The 16,304-nt window shown below is 47.3% G+C and overlaps 1 protein-coding gene across 1 annotated transcript; it reads left to right on the top strand.

Annotated features, from left to right (window-relative positions):
- The first annotated feature begins 230 nt into the window (after positions 1 to 230).
- LOC107106328 (vomeronasal type-2 receptor 26-like) lies at positions 231 to 16,037 on the top strand. The gene is made up of 6 exons (XM_015406460.1): positions 231 to 345; positions 898 to 979; positions 2,755 to 3,046; positions 5,472 to 5,984; positions 14,167 to 14,293; positions 15,139 to 16,037. The coding sequence occupies exons 1-6, from the start codon at positions 231 to 233 to the stop codon at positions 16,035 to 16,037; spliced, it is 2,028 nt and encodes a 675-aa protein (XP_015261946.1).
- Positions 16,038 to 16,304: the final 267 nt, after the last annotated feature.

The following is a 16,304-nucleotide window of genomic DNA, read 5'->3' as shown; positions in this document are numbered from 1 at the left end:
CGCCAGATGAGGTAAGCTATGGAGGGTGGTTTGGGTCAATTTTTGCCACACCCCGGCATACAGGTTGTGTTGCAAGACCTGTATAGGGATGGTGGTATTCATTTATCAAACAAGGGTAATGATTTGTTTTTAGAGGACTTGCGGCAAGGGATTAGGGCAGCTTTGGGCTGCTACTGGCTGATTTGGCCAAAGGAGAGGCTTGACCTGGCAAGTGGCAGGGTAGTGCAGGCATGAAAGCAGAACCGGTGAGCACCTTAAGCCATTTCCTGTTTGGGAACAAGGGGGTCATCAGGAACAGCCTTCGGGTTTTACGGACCAGGGCTGGGAATGATGATCACCTCTTAGGTAGGCTCCTCCCTGCAAGCTGTACAGCTTCGGGGGTAGGCGCTCCTGGGTGTCAACCAGTGGTGGGGCTGCTGGTCGCAAGCCAGATTGGTGGCTCAAGACCAGGTGTCGGGCCCGGGGATGTCCCCAGGCCTGGAGGACCACTTGCCGTAGTGACTTAGGACTCAGGAGAGAAGTGAGAGCCTCAGATTTGTAGGAGCGTGGAGTTTTGGCACTTCCAGCGTCTCCTTCCTCGGGGTCGACAGCCATTCTTTATCTTCCTTGCTCGCCCAGCCAGTCGCCGCCGGCATCCTCCCCAACTCTCCTGGCTTCTCTCCTTTTATCCTTGTTCTCACCCTGGTGACACCTCCCTCTTCCTTTTGCAGCACCGCCCCCACTTCTGTTACCTGTCAATCACCCCCTATAGTGCGTCTCTACTCTAAACCCGCCCTCCGGTGCTTCCCTGTGTCTCAATTCCTGAACTGGGGTGTGTAGGGGAGTGGCTACTTCCGGGGCGACAACGGGGCCCGACGCCGGCTGTTGCAGCGTCTCCCAACCCTTTCCCCTGAGTAGGACCTGGCTTTTCCAGTCGCCCCGCACCTGAGACCGGGCACACCCCCTCCCCGTCGGCGGCCAAGGAAGCGAATCTACTGAGGTGAGTCTCCCAGGGGCTTCTGTTCGTTCGCCTGCGGTTTCCTTCGTATCGTGATGGCTGCAGACCTCGCCGCCCCCCAAAACCCTTTCCCAGGGGGTTCTGTCGTCTGGGGGTTGCTGAGGGTCTGGCGCGGTTTGCTAAATAGTTACTAAAGTGGCCCTTGTTTGATTCCAAACTGATCTCTGTCTCGTTATTCTGATTGGGGTGGCAAATGTCAGTCCTCTCTAGTAATCACTGAAATGTTATGGTAAAAGCATAGAGTCTCTGACAATTCCTGGAGAAGACAGACATCACTTCCAGATGACCCCTGCAAGTCATCTCATGCCGTAGGCCTGACAGCCATTTTTAATTTCATTTTTCTCCTGCTGCAACTCTGAGTTCCAGACTCAGTCATCAAATTGGTATCCAACAAAGGGACCTTTGGCTCTCGAAAGCTTATACCCCAAAGAACCCATTGGTCTTTAAGCACTGGGCTCCAATCTAGCTGTCAAATTGGGATAAACCACTTTGGACCAGCCCCCCGGATGCCATTTTGGGTTTTGCTGGTCAGCTTCAGACAGGCCCAAGTTCAGAATCTGGCAGCCTAAGTCCAGCCCCCTGAGTCAGTCTGCCCCATGGAGAAGCACAGAGTTACACAAACACGTTTGTCTCTGACTGAGGTGAAAATACAGCCCTGCGCTATTCTGATGTGATTATCTCTCTCCTCTGAAATTAGCAAAATCACAGTAATTCTTACAGACTCCCCTATGTTTTCTATCTACCAAGCTTGAAATAATCAACATCCAGATCAGAACAAAATAAGTTTGTATTAAGCATGTCATGTATATTGGGTAAGGAGCATGTTGACACATATTGACACATCCCTACCATCTGAGAGTCCACACAGTTGACTGTGATCCAGGTTCTGCGCAGTCATTTCTTTGCTGATCTAGGAGGGAAGATTTCATGAAAATGGTACTGATGTGGGTGCTGTTCTCCTCTTGCCTCTTGCCTCGGGCTGTGCACAAGACACTGGGGACCAAGTGCCTCTTGACCAGGCCCTTTGAGCTCCAAGAAGCATATTACAGGCCAGGAGACCACCTTGTTGGTGGCATTTTGCCCCACCTCAAGACCACGATTACGCGTGCGTCCTTTGAAAAACATCCCTGGAACATCCATCTTGATCGGTAAGTTTTGCCAGGAGGGCAAAAGGAAATACTTCTTTACACAGAGAGTGATTAAAATGTGGAATTTACCGCCAGAGGATGCAGTGATGGCCACAGGCATAGACAGCTTTAAAAGGGGATTAGATAGATTCACAGAAGATATATTTATCAGTGGCTACTAGCCATGGTGACTGAGGGGAACCTCCACATTCAGAGGCAGTCAACCTCTGAATCCCAGTGCCAGGAGGCAACATCAGAGGAAGGCCTCGGCCTCTAGTCCCTGTTGTTGGTCCTCCAGAGGACCTGGTTGGCTACTCTGTGAGACAGGATGCTGGACTAGATGAACCACTGGCCTGATCCAGCAGGGCTCTTCTTATGTTCCTACATGAATCTAGTGTTAGACATTGTCAGGTCCCATGTAGATAGACCTGAGCAATAGTTTGGGTTCTGTGTTGAGAATCTGGAATTTTTGCCCTGCACTCCCGGCAGAGGCCAGCTCAAGTCATTTGCATTTAAATGCAAGTATCTGATGAATGGACTTAAAGCTAGTCTTTAGGTCTGCAGGGTTTTCTTTCTAAGCAATGGTTGTTGCAACCAGAAGGTCTTTCATTGCACTACTTCTGATTGCAGCCAGGTGCCCAAAAACTACCAGCACATCCTGGCCCTCGTGTTCGCCATCAATGGGATCAACAAGGATCCGGCACTCCTCCCCAACGTCACACTGGGCTTCCGCATCTTTGAGGACACTTACTTTGCAAGAATGACCTACCAGGCAGGCCTGTCCTTTCTGTCCACGGGGGATCAAGTGGTCCCCAACTACAGATGCAGCAGACAGGAGAAGGTGCTCTCTGTCATTGGAAGTCTCTACTCCAGAATCTCAATGCAGATGGCCTCCCTCCTGGGCCTCTTCAAGATCCCGCAGGTAAAAGTGCCTTTTTATGGGGATAAAAGTGTGTTTGGGGAGTGGAGTGAACATGTAGGGGAGGCAATGGGGCTGGCCGAAGGGCACATGAGAGTGGAGAACTTCAGAAATATATTGGCTTTGTTAAGAATTTAGAGTTATAGTCAGCAGTGGTTAGAATGTCAGACGAGGATCTGAGTGATGTGGGTTCCATGATGCACGCTGGCTGGTTAGGGGCCATTCACCTCAGTCACACCTACCTCACAGAGTTATTGCTGTAAGAATGACTCAGAAATGGAAAGAACCATGCAAGCTGGCCTGAGCCCTTAGGATGAGGATAAAACTGTGCTCGATAGATTGACTGAGAAAAGAGGTTTCCGTCAGGAGGAGGGAAGCAGCAGGGATGAAACTGAGGCACTTGGACCGGATGCTGGAATTCCTGGCTCCTGGCCTGGCTGCCTTTTATGGACTTGTTCCAAAGAACTACGAAACTGACCACCACCACCACCACCACCTGCCCGGAAATAGCCATAGAGAACCTGGATTGTGCAAAGATTTTAATTAAATGAACTACTCATAGAACGTAGTGCTTATATAAATTCAACCAACATTGGTGGTGGAAAGGGCCATCAAGTCACAACTGACTTCTGTTGACCCAATTCTAGGTATGAGACTAACAGAGGTGGTTTGCCACTGCCTGCCTCTGTGTTGTGATCCTGGACTTCCATGGAGGTCTCCCACCTACGTACTAGCCAAGGGCAACCCTGCTTACTGCTAAGTTCTGAGGAGATCGAGCTCGCCTGGGCTCTCCAGGTCAGGGCCCACCAACATTATGGGTCAGTAAAAGTGCTTCATGAGAATGGGCTTTGCATCTCGACATCCAAGTTTACATGTACTTCTGTTGAACAAAGTTTGCGTCCAGTGACACCTTTAAGAACAACTAAGTATAATTCTGGGTATAAGCTTTTGTGTGCGCACACATGCTTGGCATGCGGAAGGTCCCAGGTTCAATCCCCAGCATCCCTAGGTATAAGGACAAGACAGCAGGTGATGTGAAAGTCCTCTGCCTGAGACCCTGGACAACTGCTACCAGACTTAGTGGACAATATTGACTTTGATGGACCAAGGCTCTGATTCAGTACAAGGCAGCTTCAGACCAACACTTGAATGTACTTCTGTTGTTCCTTAATATAGCCAGTCTGTTCTCTCTTCGGGGCAGTCAATGTGGTCTCCTGTATTGGATTACCCTGTGATGTGGCAGCTTCAGTGGTAGCTGAGGGGCCTCCCAAACAATATTGTGCAGTGAATTCCAGTGCCCATAAAACCCCACCATATCATGTCCTCCACAGGTCTCTCTGAGATGTGAACTATGACCTTTGATAAAGCTTTCGCTGTATTCCCTGCCACAAGACAGTGGTACCCAGGTTAGAAACAGAACCCTTCAAACACAGAACCAGAAGAGTGGGGGCCATTATTGGAGTATGTTATTGCCTGGACGGGTTCCAGTTGAACTTAACCAGTTTACTAAAGTTCCTTCAAGCCACTGACATTATTCCTTGAGCAAAGAGAAATTTCTCTGGGAACATTTGCCTGGGTGAACGCCCTTGTAAGAGTCCTTCAGAAGGTCTTAATTGTCAGAAAGAGGGCTGCAAAATGCTTATCAAAATACTCATCAAGGCTGAGAGGCTCTGACACTTCTACCAATGCTACCACCCCACATCAGCTACACAATGATTTCTGTCTGGAAAGAAAGCAGATGTACTGTTTAGATGCTGGTGAGCTAAATACAAAGGAGAAGAAATAGCAGGTACTGGGCAAGATTTAGTGGTAAACATGTGCTCGTAAGAACATCCAGTTGAACACACTGTGTCACACTGGGGCCAAAACTCAGGTGCCATCAGGGGGTCCACCTGCAGGGCCAGAACTATAGGAGCCCTCCCACTGTTGTACCCCCAAGCACCAAGAATACAGAGCATCACTGCCCTAGAGATAGTGTTCCATACCTTATAGCTAATAGCCACTGATGGATCTCTACTCCATATGTTTATCCGATCCCCTCTTGACACTGTCTGTGCTTGTAGCTGTCACCACTTCTTGCGGCAGTGAATTCCATGTGTTAATTACTCACACACAGACTTGCACACACACATGTACACACAGTGTGTCCCAGAGTGGTTTCTTCATTTCTCTTTCTCAGAAATAGTTCATGGCCCAGTTGGATGCATTGCTGAACCCAATGCCTTCTTGGCCTCAATCTTTTCAGACAAGACAGAACAGAGACAGCAAGATCTCGCACCAGAAATTATTTCTTGAGAAAGAAGAGGAAAATCCAGTTGACAGGACATGGGATTACCTCCACAGTCCTGATTTTTGGGGAGCCCTGAAGATAACTGCACAACATTAAGAAATCTGTTTTTCAACTAAAAGTCTTCCTTCCTTCCACCAGCTCGGTTATGGCTCCTTCAGTCCTGTTCTGAAAGAGAGGAGCATATTTCCTTCCTTCTCCCAGATTGAGCCCAGTGAAGTCCCACAGTATTTGGGGATAATCCACTTACTTCTTCATTTCCACTGGAACTGGATTGGGATTGTTGCTCCAGATGATGACGGCGGAGAAAACTTCATCCAAGCCCTAACACCGATGCTTGACCAGAACAACATCTGTGTCGAGTTCACTAAACGGACATTGTCTGAAATCTCAGTGTACTATACAAGTGCATATAAAGATATGAATCTAGCTATAGCTGTCTCAGACACTAAGGCCAAAGTTGTTGTTGTCTCCGGCGACTCCAATGCCATACGGAATTTAATCCGACCCCTTATGATATACAAAGCTAAGACTAAGACGTCTATAGAAAAGGTGTGGATTGTGACAAGTCAGTGGGAATTTGCTGCAGTGGGCTCCTTCTTTAGCTGGAAGGCTGTGGAGGCCTTCCATGGTGCCCTGTCCTTCAGAGGCCATGCAAGTGATGTGCCAGGGTTCCACAGTTTTCTCCAGACTTTAGATCCACGCCATCCCCAGGGAGACGTCTTTCTTAAAGAGTGGTGGAAACTTGTATTCTTATGTTTATTTAAAAAACCAGATGAATTTCCTGGAGGCTTTAAGAACTGTACAGGGAAGGAGGACCTCGAGAACCTCCCACCCTCTGTATTCGAAATGAGCATGACTGGAAACAGCTATAATGTTTACAATGCTGTTTATTCTGTGGCACATGCGCTACATGCCATGTACACATTTGGATCGAGACGTGCAATGATGGGGAATGGCGAGAGGCTTCTGGGTGTCCAGCCATGGCAGGTAACATCCTCCCTCTGCTACGTGGCTCTTGCGTCAAGGAATGGACAGCCCAGGACATGTCAGCCCAGCACTGACCCATCCCGAATAAACTAAGCAATCTGATGTGGTGCCCTTCGTGGCTGGCAATTTCTTTGGCCATAGAGAAGGAGGAACAGCTGCCACAGGGTTGTTTTCCTTGTGAGGAAAAAGTAGCAGAAGTTCCTGTTATAACTACTTCTTTGTGCAGTGCCAGAGACAACTCAGGGTCCTTGTTCTCCTGAGCAAGGCAACCTCCCCCATCTCTTAAGCTGCTATTTCTGGACCTTGTATAGTTACCAGGTCCCTCCTGGCAACTGGTGGTGGATAGGGGGGACTTACCAGGAGAAAGAAGGCCCAGGTCACATGGCTGGCATCACACAGGAAGTGTGTCATCAAGCTCTGATGCTCTGCTATTTGGGCAAAAATTCTACAGTAAAACAGCTTCTACTATAGAGTTTTTGCTCAAGTACCAGAGCATCACCTAGACGTTGGTGGCATGATTTTAAAAATTTATTTATTTATCTGTTTGTTTGTTTGTTTAATTTATATCCCACCCTCCCTGGCAGGGCAGGCTCAAAATGTATATACATGATGACATCACTTCCTCTGTGATGCCGGTAAGGTAGCCTGGACCTTCCTCTTTCTCCTGGTAAGTCCCCCCCCCACTGGCCAGCTGATTGCCAGCAGGGGCAGGGACTGGCAGCATGGGACCCCCACCTCCACCAAGGGGGCTGGAAGCTCTAGGGCCTTAGAATCAGTTGGAAGGGAGTTTACAGCTTCCATTTCCCTCTCTTGCTCCCCAACTCTCATGGAACCTGTGATGTCCACTGTCCAGGACAAATCTCAGTCACAGTCTCAGGCAGGGTTTAATCCAAGAATGTTTATTCCACAAACCTTGTGCCAGCTATCAGTACACGCTCACAACGTACTGGCTCACCAAACAAGTAAAATGACTGATAAAACCCCACCCTGCTAATGCCCTGCAGGTGGTCATAACAAGCTCTAAGTGATCTTAAAGACACATTGCACCACATCTCCCTCTTTTAAAGGGAGAGATAACTTTAAAATCTCTTTGGTTTACACATAATGCATAACTAAAAAGACATATACAGAGAATATATATACAAAACATTTTGTTCAACCATTAAGAGTGTAATTAAGACCACATATTATTGAGCTATATATCTTTCTGGCGAGAATACAACCCTGCCTCTAGATGTTACATATCTAGGCTGCCTTCCTTCCTCCTGGGTCTGTTCCGGTATATTTTCATGCCGTTGTGCATCTGGAGTCTCTTCTTCCTCCTTATCATTTTGATTACCCTGTTGTTCTTCTGATTGTGTCTGGCCCTTCACATCTTCCCCTATGTTAACTTTCTGTCCTATATTCTCCTGCTCCTCCTCCCCTACATCCCTCTGTTGGTACCTGAGTTTGCATCTATTCCTCCTATATATAGTCCCATCTGGAGTTATGACTTGATATGTCCGAGGCTGCACACACCTCTCTACCACCTATGCTGGAAACCATCGTTCTTTGGCTTCCACCCACACCAAATCTCCTGGCTGTAGTGGCTTAAGCGATTTTGCTGTCCTATCATAAAATTGCTTTTGTTTTCTTTGAACTTCCTGCAGGTTCTCTCTAACTCCACTAGGAATCTTAGGATACAACAAACCTTTTGTCACTCCCCATTTGTGCTGGGGAGGCTTCTGGTTTGGACTCTGTGAATGGCGGTCACATCTTCGGGGAGCTCCCGAAGTCGATTCGCCCACGCGCGGCCAAGGGGGGGGATCCGCACAAGCGGAGACCCTAAGGAACCTCAGTTAGGGGTTCCGATCCAAGGCGCACAGGGGATGTGCCTCTTTCCTGGCCAGATGGTCGGAAATTGAGGCTCGCCCCATGCCCCAATGGCCCTAGCCGCGGCAGTGCCCCACACGGGGACTAGCAGAGCCACCGGACGTCACCGGGTGATGAAGCGGATAAGCGTTTAAAAGGAAGATATTCGGCCAAAACTGTGAGTTGCCGGTCCGAAACGGGAAAAGGAGTGAAGCGCACGCCCCCCCCAGCGAAAAAGCGCAAGGGAGGAGGGGGAAACCCCCCCCGGACATAACAGAGACTGATTTAACAGGAGAAGAGGGGGGAGTGAAATCTGAAAAGAGCAGTGTTACCTTTTGGAGAATTGTTAAAAGACAGGCAGGAAGATTCATTTCCTAGCTGCGCGGCATACCTTGATGCGAGTCATGAAGCTGGCCTACCATCTCTCATCTTTTTGCCAAAGGAATAACCACTCTTTGACCCACATAGAGAATTCCATTTTCACATCGCAAAAGATTCTTAACTGACCAAAATGACTTAGCCTCACCAGGAACATCTTTAAAATACTGTGGCCATGCTGACTTTACCAGGGCCATTACTATCTGGAGCTGACCATCTTGATTAGTAGCTTCCTGTAACGTAGTCACTCCTTTAGGGTGCATGGCTAGTGTGTCAACTTGATATACTACTCTCTCCCCTTCTACAGATCCCTCATCACTTACAGGGGGATCTACTGTAGCCCTTGATAATGTATCGCATTGCCAATTGGTTTTTTAAAGATTACCTCCAACGGTTTATGATCCGTTTGGACTGTAACTACTTTACCAAAGACATATTGATGGAATTTTCTCAATGCATATAACACAGCAAGTAACTCCTTTTCTATTTGGGCATAATTCTGTTCAGCAACACTTAATGACCTTGAGGCATATGATACTGGCTTATTTTCTTGGAGTAAACAGGCTCCAATAGCAGCCAGAAAATAACTAAACCTTTGCTCCCAGTTCTTCCATCTTTCAGCCAAATTGCCTTTAAACACAAACGGAGGCGGTGGTCTTACAAAGTCCATAATTCTGACACCATGTGATGTCCACTGTCCAGGACAAATCTCAGTCACAGTCTCAGGCAGGGTTTAATCCAAGAATGTTTATTCAACAAACCTTGTGCCAGCTATCGGTACACGCTCACAACGTACTGGCTCCCCAAACAAGTAAAATGACTGATAAAACCCCACCCTGCTAATACCCTGCAGGTGGTCATAACAAGCTCTAAGTGATCTTAAAGACACATTACACCACAGAACCTATCTGGTGCTGCAGGTAGAGTCTTCCACAATTCCTCTCGCCGGGTTTGCTATCTATCACTGAGTCTGCATGGCCAGCTCACCTTCTGGGCCTTCCTTCATTTATGGTCCACCTCTTTTTCCTGAGACTCAAAGGAGACTAGGTAAAGGTAAGCCAGTTTGGTGTAGTGGTTAGGAGCGCGGACTCTAATCTGGGAGAACCGGGTTTGATTCCCCACTCCTCCACTTGCACCTGCTGATGTGACCTTGGGTCAGTCACAAGCTCTGGCACAGCTGTCCTTGAAAAAGAGCACTTTGTGTCAGAGTTCTCTCAGCCCCACCCACCTCACAGGGTGTCTGTTGTGGGGAGGGGAAGGGAAAGGAGTTTGTAAGCCGCTCTGAGACTCCAAGTGAAGGGCGGGGTATAAATCCAATCTCCTCCTCCTCCTCCTCCTCCTCCTCTTCTTCTTCTTCTTCTTCTTCTTCTTCTTCTTCTTCTTCTTCTTCTTCTTCTTCTTTTTCTTCTTCTTCTTCAAGGTTCCCTTGCTCGAAAACCAGTCGAATCCGACCCTAGGGTTGCGGTGCTCATCTCCGTTTCAAAGCCGACAAGCCAGCGCAGTCCGAAGACGTTTCCGTGGTCATGTGGCTGGCATGACTAAACACCAAGGCGCACGGAACGCTGTACACAAGTAAAAAGAATGCAGTTAGAGCAGTATGCACCACATCCAATCAGCAATGCAATAAAACCAGATTACACATTTAGAAGTACGTCGTTTTCTTGGGCTGACTTGATTCCCCAGTGTCAGCACTGGCCATACATCCATCCATGGGTTCCCCTGGACTCCCATTGCTGTTAGTGAGCCTGTGCTAGCAAGGTCACGCTTAGCGGAAGCACTATCAGCACTGGGTTGGCTTCTCATCCCTTAGACTAGGGGTGTCAGACATAAGACCCGGGGGCTGGAACTGGCCCATTCAGGGCTACTATGCAGCCAATGAGCAAACGGTGCCAAGGCGGAACAGGATGCTGCTCAGGGGTGGGTGGGTGGGCAGAGCCACTCCAATTGTTACTTCAGCGTGGCAGAACAACCTCATCTGCAGCAATCAAGCAGAACCCTTTCACTTCGGGAACACCCTCACTGGTAAGTTGGGAGTCACTGCATTCGTACCTTCCCCACTCAGCCTGCAGCTCTGGGGATGCTGTCCCAGATGGCCTCAGGGATCAGTGTTTGCATGGAGAGGGGGATGTAGATGATCTTCTGTTGGGGTATGGGAGGGTCTGCACAGTGCCGCAGTGCTGGGACTCCAGTCCACCCATGTGGGTTTTCCTCTGCACCCCCCACCCAGCCCATGGGGACTTGCAGTGAGGACATACCAACTCGGAACTTCTATTGCTTCCAGCGTCCATCCAAGCATATGGAGTGTGTGTCATGAGAAGTAGCTACCATAAGAGATGGCCCCCAACACAGAGAGATAAAGAAGTCACCTGGCCATTAGTGCCCACTGAAAATTCACCCTTGGCTTTTCCATTAAGGAAACAACTACAGAAACCATCCTTTCTTCTTGTGGCAGCCCAGACTGAATTCCAAAGGACCGGTCCCCCAAGGGCTAGGAACCTGAAGAGGGGCAGCCGCCAGGGCCCAGGGTTTCTGCTGGGGCCCAGTACTGTCAACCCCTCCCCCCTGACCACTCTCTTGCTAGCAACCCATTCTCCCAGCTACACACACGGCCATTGCCAGGGAAAGGGCTGCAGGTGGTCAGGCAGCTGTGAGCATAGGCGATGGAAGGGTTGGCAACAGGATAGGGACAAGACATACAGGTAGGTGAGTGGCATGCAGACGGAAGGGAGGGTATAAGCAGGGGTCCTGATGGTGGAGGGAAAGGGGGCCTTGGGAAGTCTATGCCTATGGCCCACCAAAACCTGCAACCAGCCCCACTAGTGGTCATAACTATTACATCATTTTCTTAGGATCTCATTTCAGATCCTTGCCTCTTTGAGGAGCACCCGGTTCAACAACAGTGCTGGCGAGGAAGTGTTTTTCAGTGAAAATGACAAGAGATCAGCTGGCTATGACATTCTGAACTTGGCTTTCTTCCCAAATCAATCTTCAGCTCAAGTGAAAGTGGGAAGGATGGATCCGAGGGCCCCCCCAGGCAGAGAATTCATCATTAACACAGATGCAATTGTTTGGGCTACCCAGGTGGGGAAGAAGTCAATATTCTTGGGTAATAGTAGAGAAATTTGCTGATAGAACAGACTAAAGGCCAGCTTTGTTCAGATATTGGTCTCCAGAATAATGTAATTTTTCATCCTGTTTTACTGGTTGTATATTTCCTAGAAAGATCTCATCCTGCTTAACTGGTGATTCATTTCACCATACCAAAGAAAACCCCTTTCAGTAGTTCTTTAATGCAAGAAAGTCATTCCAGGCCAAGTTGAGATAACTGGGGGGGGGGGGGGAACTACTGTGTTGCAATGTGAGTGTCTACACATTCACAGCAGCAGTGAGAGTTCTAGGGATGGCCACAAGCTAAAGTTCATAAATTTGTGGTTTACGAAGTCAAGCTTATGGCAGATCAACCAGCATGAGCTTTCCACAAACTTTCGTGCAGTTCGTGAGCAAAGACACTTCTTGCCAGACCATATCCGCTCACTCAAAATATTTACATAACTTCAAAGCAACAACTTGAAGGGCAAGTAGAGGAGCATCCGGGGACAGTCCACTATGAGTTTGGTGTCTCTAGCTTGCACAGGATCCATTCTATACACTCCTGAACCTGCACTTGTTAAAATGACTGCTATGGGCATTTTGACAGGTGAAAATGCAGGCGTGTATAGAATGGACCCCTTGCAAACTAGAGACACCAAATTTGGAAAGCATGTAAAGGAACATCCGGGGACAGTCCACTATGAGTTTGGTGCCTCTAGCTTACACAGGATCCACTCTATACACTCCCAAACCTCCCGAATCATTTTGACAGGTGCAGGTTCGGGAGGTTTGGGAGTGTATAGAACAGATCCTGTGCATGCTAGAGGCACCAACCTTGCAGGGGATCTTCAGCTTTACTCTCCTCTACCTGCCCTCCAAGCTTGGTGAGGATTGGATATACAGGGTCCGAGTTACAGCCACCCAGAAAGATGCCCTGAGGAAAGTGCTTTCTGGGGAAATGACAGGCACTTTCCTGGGGGCACCCTATTTGGGGGGGCATAACATGTACCCTTTAAATCCAATCCTCACCAAACATGGAGGGCAAGTATCATAGAATCATAGAATCACAGAGCTGGGAGGGGCCATACAGGCCACCTAGTCCAACCCCCTGCTCAATGCAGGATCAGCCTACAGTATCCCTGACAAGTTTTTGTCCAGCCGCTGCTTAAAGACTGCCAGTGAGGGGAGCTCACCCCCTCCCTAGGCAGCTGATTCCGCTGTTGAACAACTCTTTCTGTAAAAAAGTTTTTCCTGAGATTCAGCCAGTACCTTCCCGCCCTTAATTTAAACCCATTATTGTGAGTCCTATCCTCTGCTGCCAACAGGAACAGTTCTCTGCCCTTCTGTGACAGCCCTTCAAATACTTAAAGAGAGCAATGATGTCCCCCCTCAAACTCCTCTTCTCCAGACTAAACATTCCCAAGTCCCTCAGCCTTTCCTCATAGGGCTTGATCTCCAGGCCCCTGATCATCCTCATTGGTCTTCTCGGCACGCGCTCCATTCTGTCCACATCCTTTTTGAAGTGAGGCCTCCGGAACTGCACACAATACTCCAGGTGTGGCCTGACCAATGCAGTGTACAGCGAGACTATGACATCTTGTGATCTGAATGTTATGCCTCTGCTGATACACCCAAAGATTGCATTAGCCTTTTTTGTCACCTCATCACACTGGCTACTCATATTTGACTTTCAGTCCACCCTAACCCCAAGATCTTGTTCACACACACTGCTACTCAGAAGTGTACCCCTATCCAGTATACGTGTTCCTCATTTTTGTTACCCAGTTGTAGAACTCAGCACTTATTTTTGTTAAATTGCATCTTGTTCACATCCGCCCACTTTTCCAGCATGTTCAGATCTTATTGAATTATATCTCTATCTTCTGGTGTGCTCGCTGCTCCTCCCAATTTGGTGTAATCTGAAAATTTAATGACTATCCCCTTAACACCCTCATCCAGATCATTTATAAAAATATTGAAAAGTACTGGGCCCAGAACCGAGCCCTGTGGCATTCCACTGGATACCTCCTTCCATTCAGATGAAATTCCATTAACAACTACCATCTGAGTGTGGTTCACTAACCAGTTCCCTATCCCCCTAACTATCCTAGAGTCCAGTCTGCAGACCTTTAGTTTACCCATTAGAACATCATTGGGAAACCTGCCAAAAGTTTTACTGAAATCCATGTAAACAAAATCAACAGCATTCCCTCGATCCAGTACACTTGTCACTTGTTCAGATTGGGAGAGAGTAATCAAATGATCCCTGTGACTTTGGTGTCTCTAGCATGTGTGTGTGTGGGGGGTGTTCTACCACCTCATAGACCTCACAAACCAAATCAGTTTGTGAAGTGGTTGAAATCTGTGAAAGTCCGTAGTTCACGAATGGGGCATGCCACAAACCATGAACTGAACCGCATTTTCCCAGTTTGTGCCCATCCCTAAGAGCTCCACGGAGAATCATCAGGGTGTGGAAAGAACCCCACTCACTTGGAAAATCTCACCAGTTCTTCTTTCTTCCATTTAGAAGATGCCCTCCTCCAGGTGTGTGGAGAGCTGCTCGCCAGGATACAGCAGAAAAGTTATACAACAAAGGCCACCTTGTTGTTATGAATGTGAACTTTGTCCAGAAGGGATGATTTCCAACCATTCAGGTAGTTCAACAAATCTTGAAACCCCAACTTAAAGGGTTGAAGTTGCTGGACACTGAGTGGCTCGCAAGGGCTGTAAAGATGGCTTAAGTTTAGACTCTGGAGTTATGGACTTATGCCTGCCTTTTTAGATTATAATGCATACTTCAGATAAGGAGCAACAGTTCTCTTGTGGAGCCCATGCAATGTTCAGCCCCGACACTACCACTGATAAGCACCCACAGTCTGTATAATGAAAAAAACTGATTCTCTAATACAAACTTTGAGATATTTTTTCTCTTCTTCACTAAGTTCAGTTTTGGGATATTATCTGGAGAATTCTTTCCCTTCCAGAACTTCTTTCTGTTATTTTTAGATTTAAATCTTCAAGGTGTGAATTTCAAAACATTGTCTGTCTTTATCATGCATTTCTTATGTAGAATTCTTCTCAAGTAAGATGCAGAAGTAGAAAGAGAGAAACATCAAAGCAAATTTGCACCTTTAGATTGACACTAGTAATTCTGAAAGATTTTGAAAAGGGGCTACCTACACAGGTGTCCTTTTTGGATCCCATTTGGAGCATAACTTCAAGCTACTTCCCTCCTCCTCAAGTTAGAATGTCAGAATTGTCCATAAATTAACAGCGAGCCAGATTATATTCTGTGTTGCACATTTAGTATTTATAAATATATAACAATATTACTGTGCAACAGGCTATATTTCACAGATATTATGCAGCAGGAAACTCAGTCTTACCACTAGCTAGACACTGTTATCATTCCATCTCCTTGATAAAGGCTCAACTGAATACTACACAAACATTATTTGTGTTGTGCTGGAATTAATTAATTCATAGTTGTTTGTTCCAGATGCTGATCATTGTGTCCCATGTTCAGAAGATCAATATCCAAACAAGAACAAAGACCAATGTATCTCCAAGAACATAAGCTTCCTTTCCTATCAGGAGATTTTGGGGATTGTTTTGGCTTCTCTTGCTCTTTTGCTGTCTCTGATCACAGCCCTAGTCCTGGCAACTGTCATTAAATATCGAGACACACCCATTGTCAAAGCCAACAACAGAGAACTCACCTATGTCCTCCTCATCTCCCTCCTGCTCTGCTTCCTCTCCTCCTTCCTATTCATTGGTCGACCTACAAACTTCACCTGCCTTCTGAGACAAATTGCTTTTTCTGTGATCTTCTCTGTTGCCATTTCGTCTATCTTGGCAAAAACTACCATGGTGGTTGTGGCCTTCATGGCCACTAAGCCAGGAAACATGGCAAGGGAGCTGTTGGGGAGACAAGGGGTAAATGTCATTGTCCTGGCCTGTCCTCTCCTGCAAGTTATTGCCTCTGCACTTTGGCTAGGAACCTCTCCCCCTTTCCCCAACTTGGACTTCCACTCCTTGGGCAAAGAGATCATAGTGGAATGTAATGAGGGGTCAGTCGTCATGTTTTACACAGTATTGGGATACATGGGATTTCTGGCCCTGGTCAGCTTCATGGTGGCTTTCCTTGCCAGGAAACTACCCGACAGCTTTAATGAAGCCAAGTTTATCACCTTCAGCATGCTGGTCTTCTGCAGCGTGTGGGTCTCCTTTGTGCCCACCTACCTGAGTACTAAAGGGAAGTCTATGGTGGCTGTGGAGGTCTTCTCCATCTTGGCCTCTGGTGCTGGTCTCCTGGGCTGCATCTTTCTTCCCAAATGCTACATTATTTTTCTGAGGCCTGATCTCAATAGCAGAGATCACCTCCTAAGGAACAAGTAATATAGGAAGCCAATTTTTTAAATATTCTCTGCTTGTTCAAGTTTTAGTTCATTATAGCTCCTCATGCTGGTGGTCAACACTACTGAAGAATGAACATTTAAAAATTCAGCTAGGAAACCCAAAAGTGACTTTTAAAAAAGATAAGATAGATAGATGATAGATTATAGATAAAATGTAGATACAGGTATAGAAACACACACACAGAGAAATACTTGGTTTTATTCTACTTCCCAAACTCTAAATAAATACAACCATCTTTCATGCAAA

Source organism: Gekko japonicus, unplaced genomic scaffold (assembly GCF_001447785.1).
Source record: "Gekko japonicus isolate JY-2015 unplaced genomic scaffold, Gekko_japonicus_V1.1 scaffold3646, whole genome shotgun sequence".
Classification (NCBI taxonomy): domain Eukaryota; kingdom Metazoa; phylum Chordata; class Lepidosauria; order Squamata; family Gekkonidae; genus Gekko; species Gekko japonicus.
Note: the sequence above shows the minus strand (reverse complement) of the source record. Positions and strands in the feature narration are given on the sequence as shown.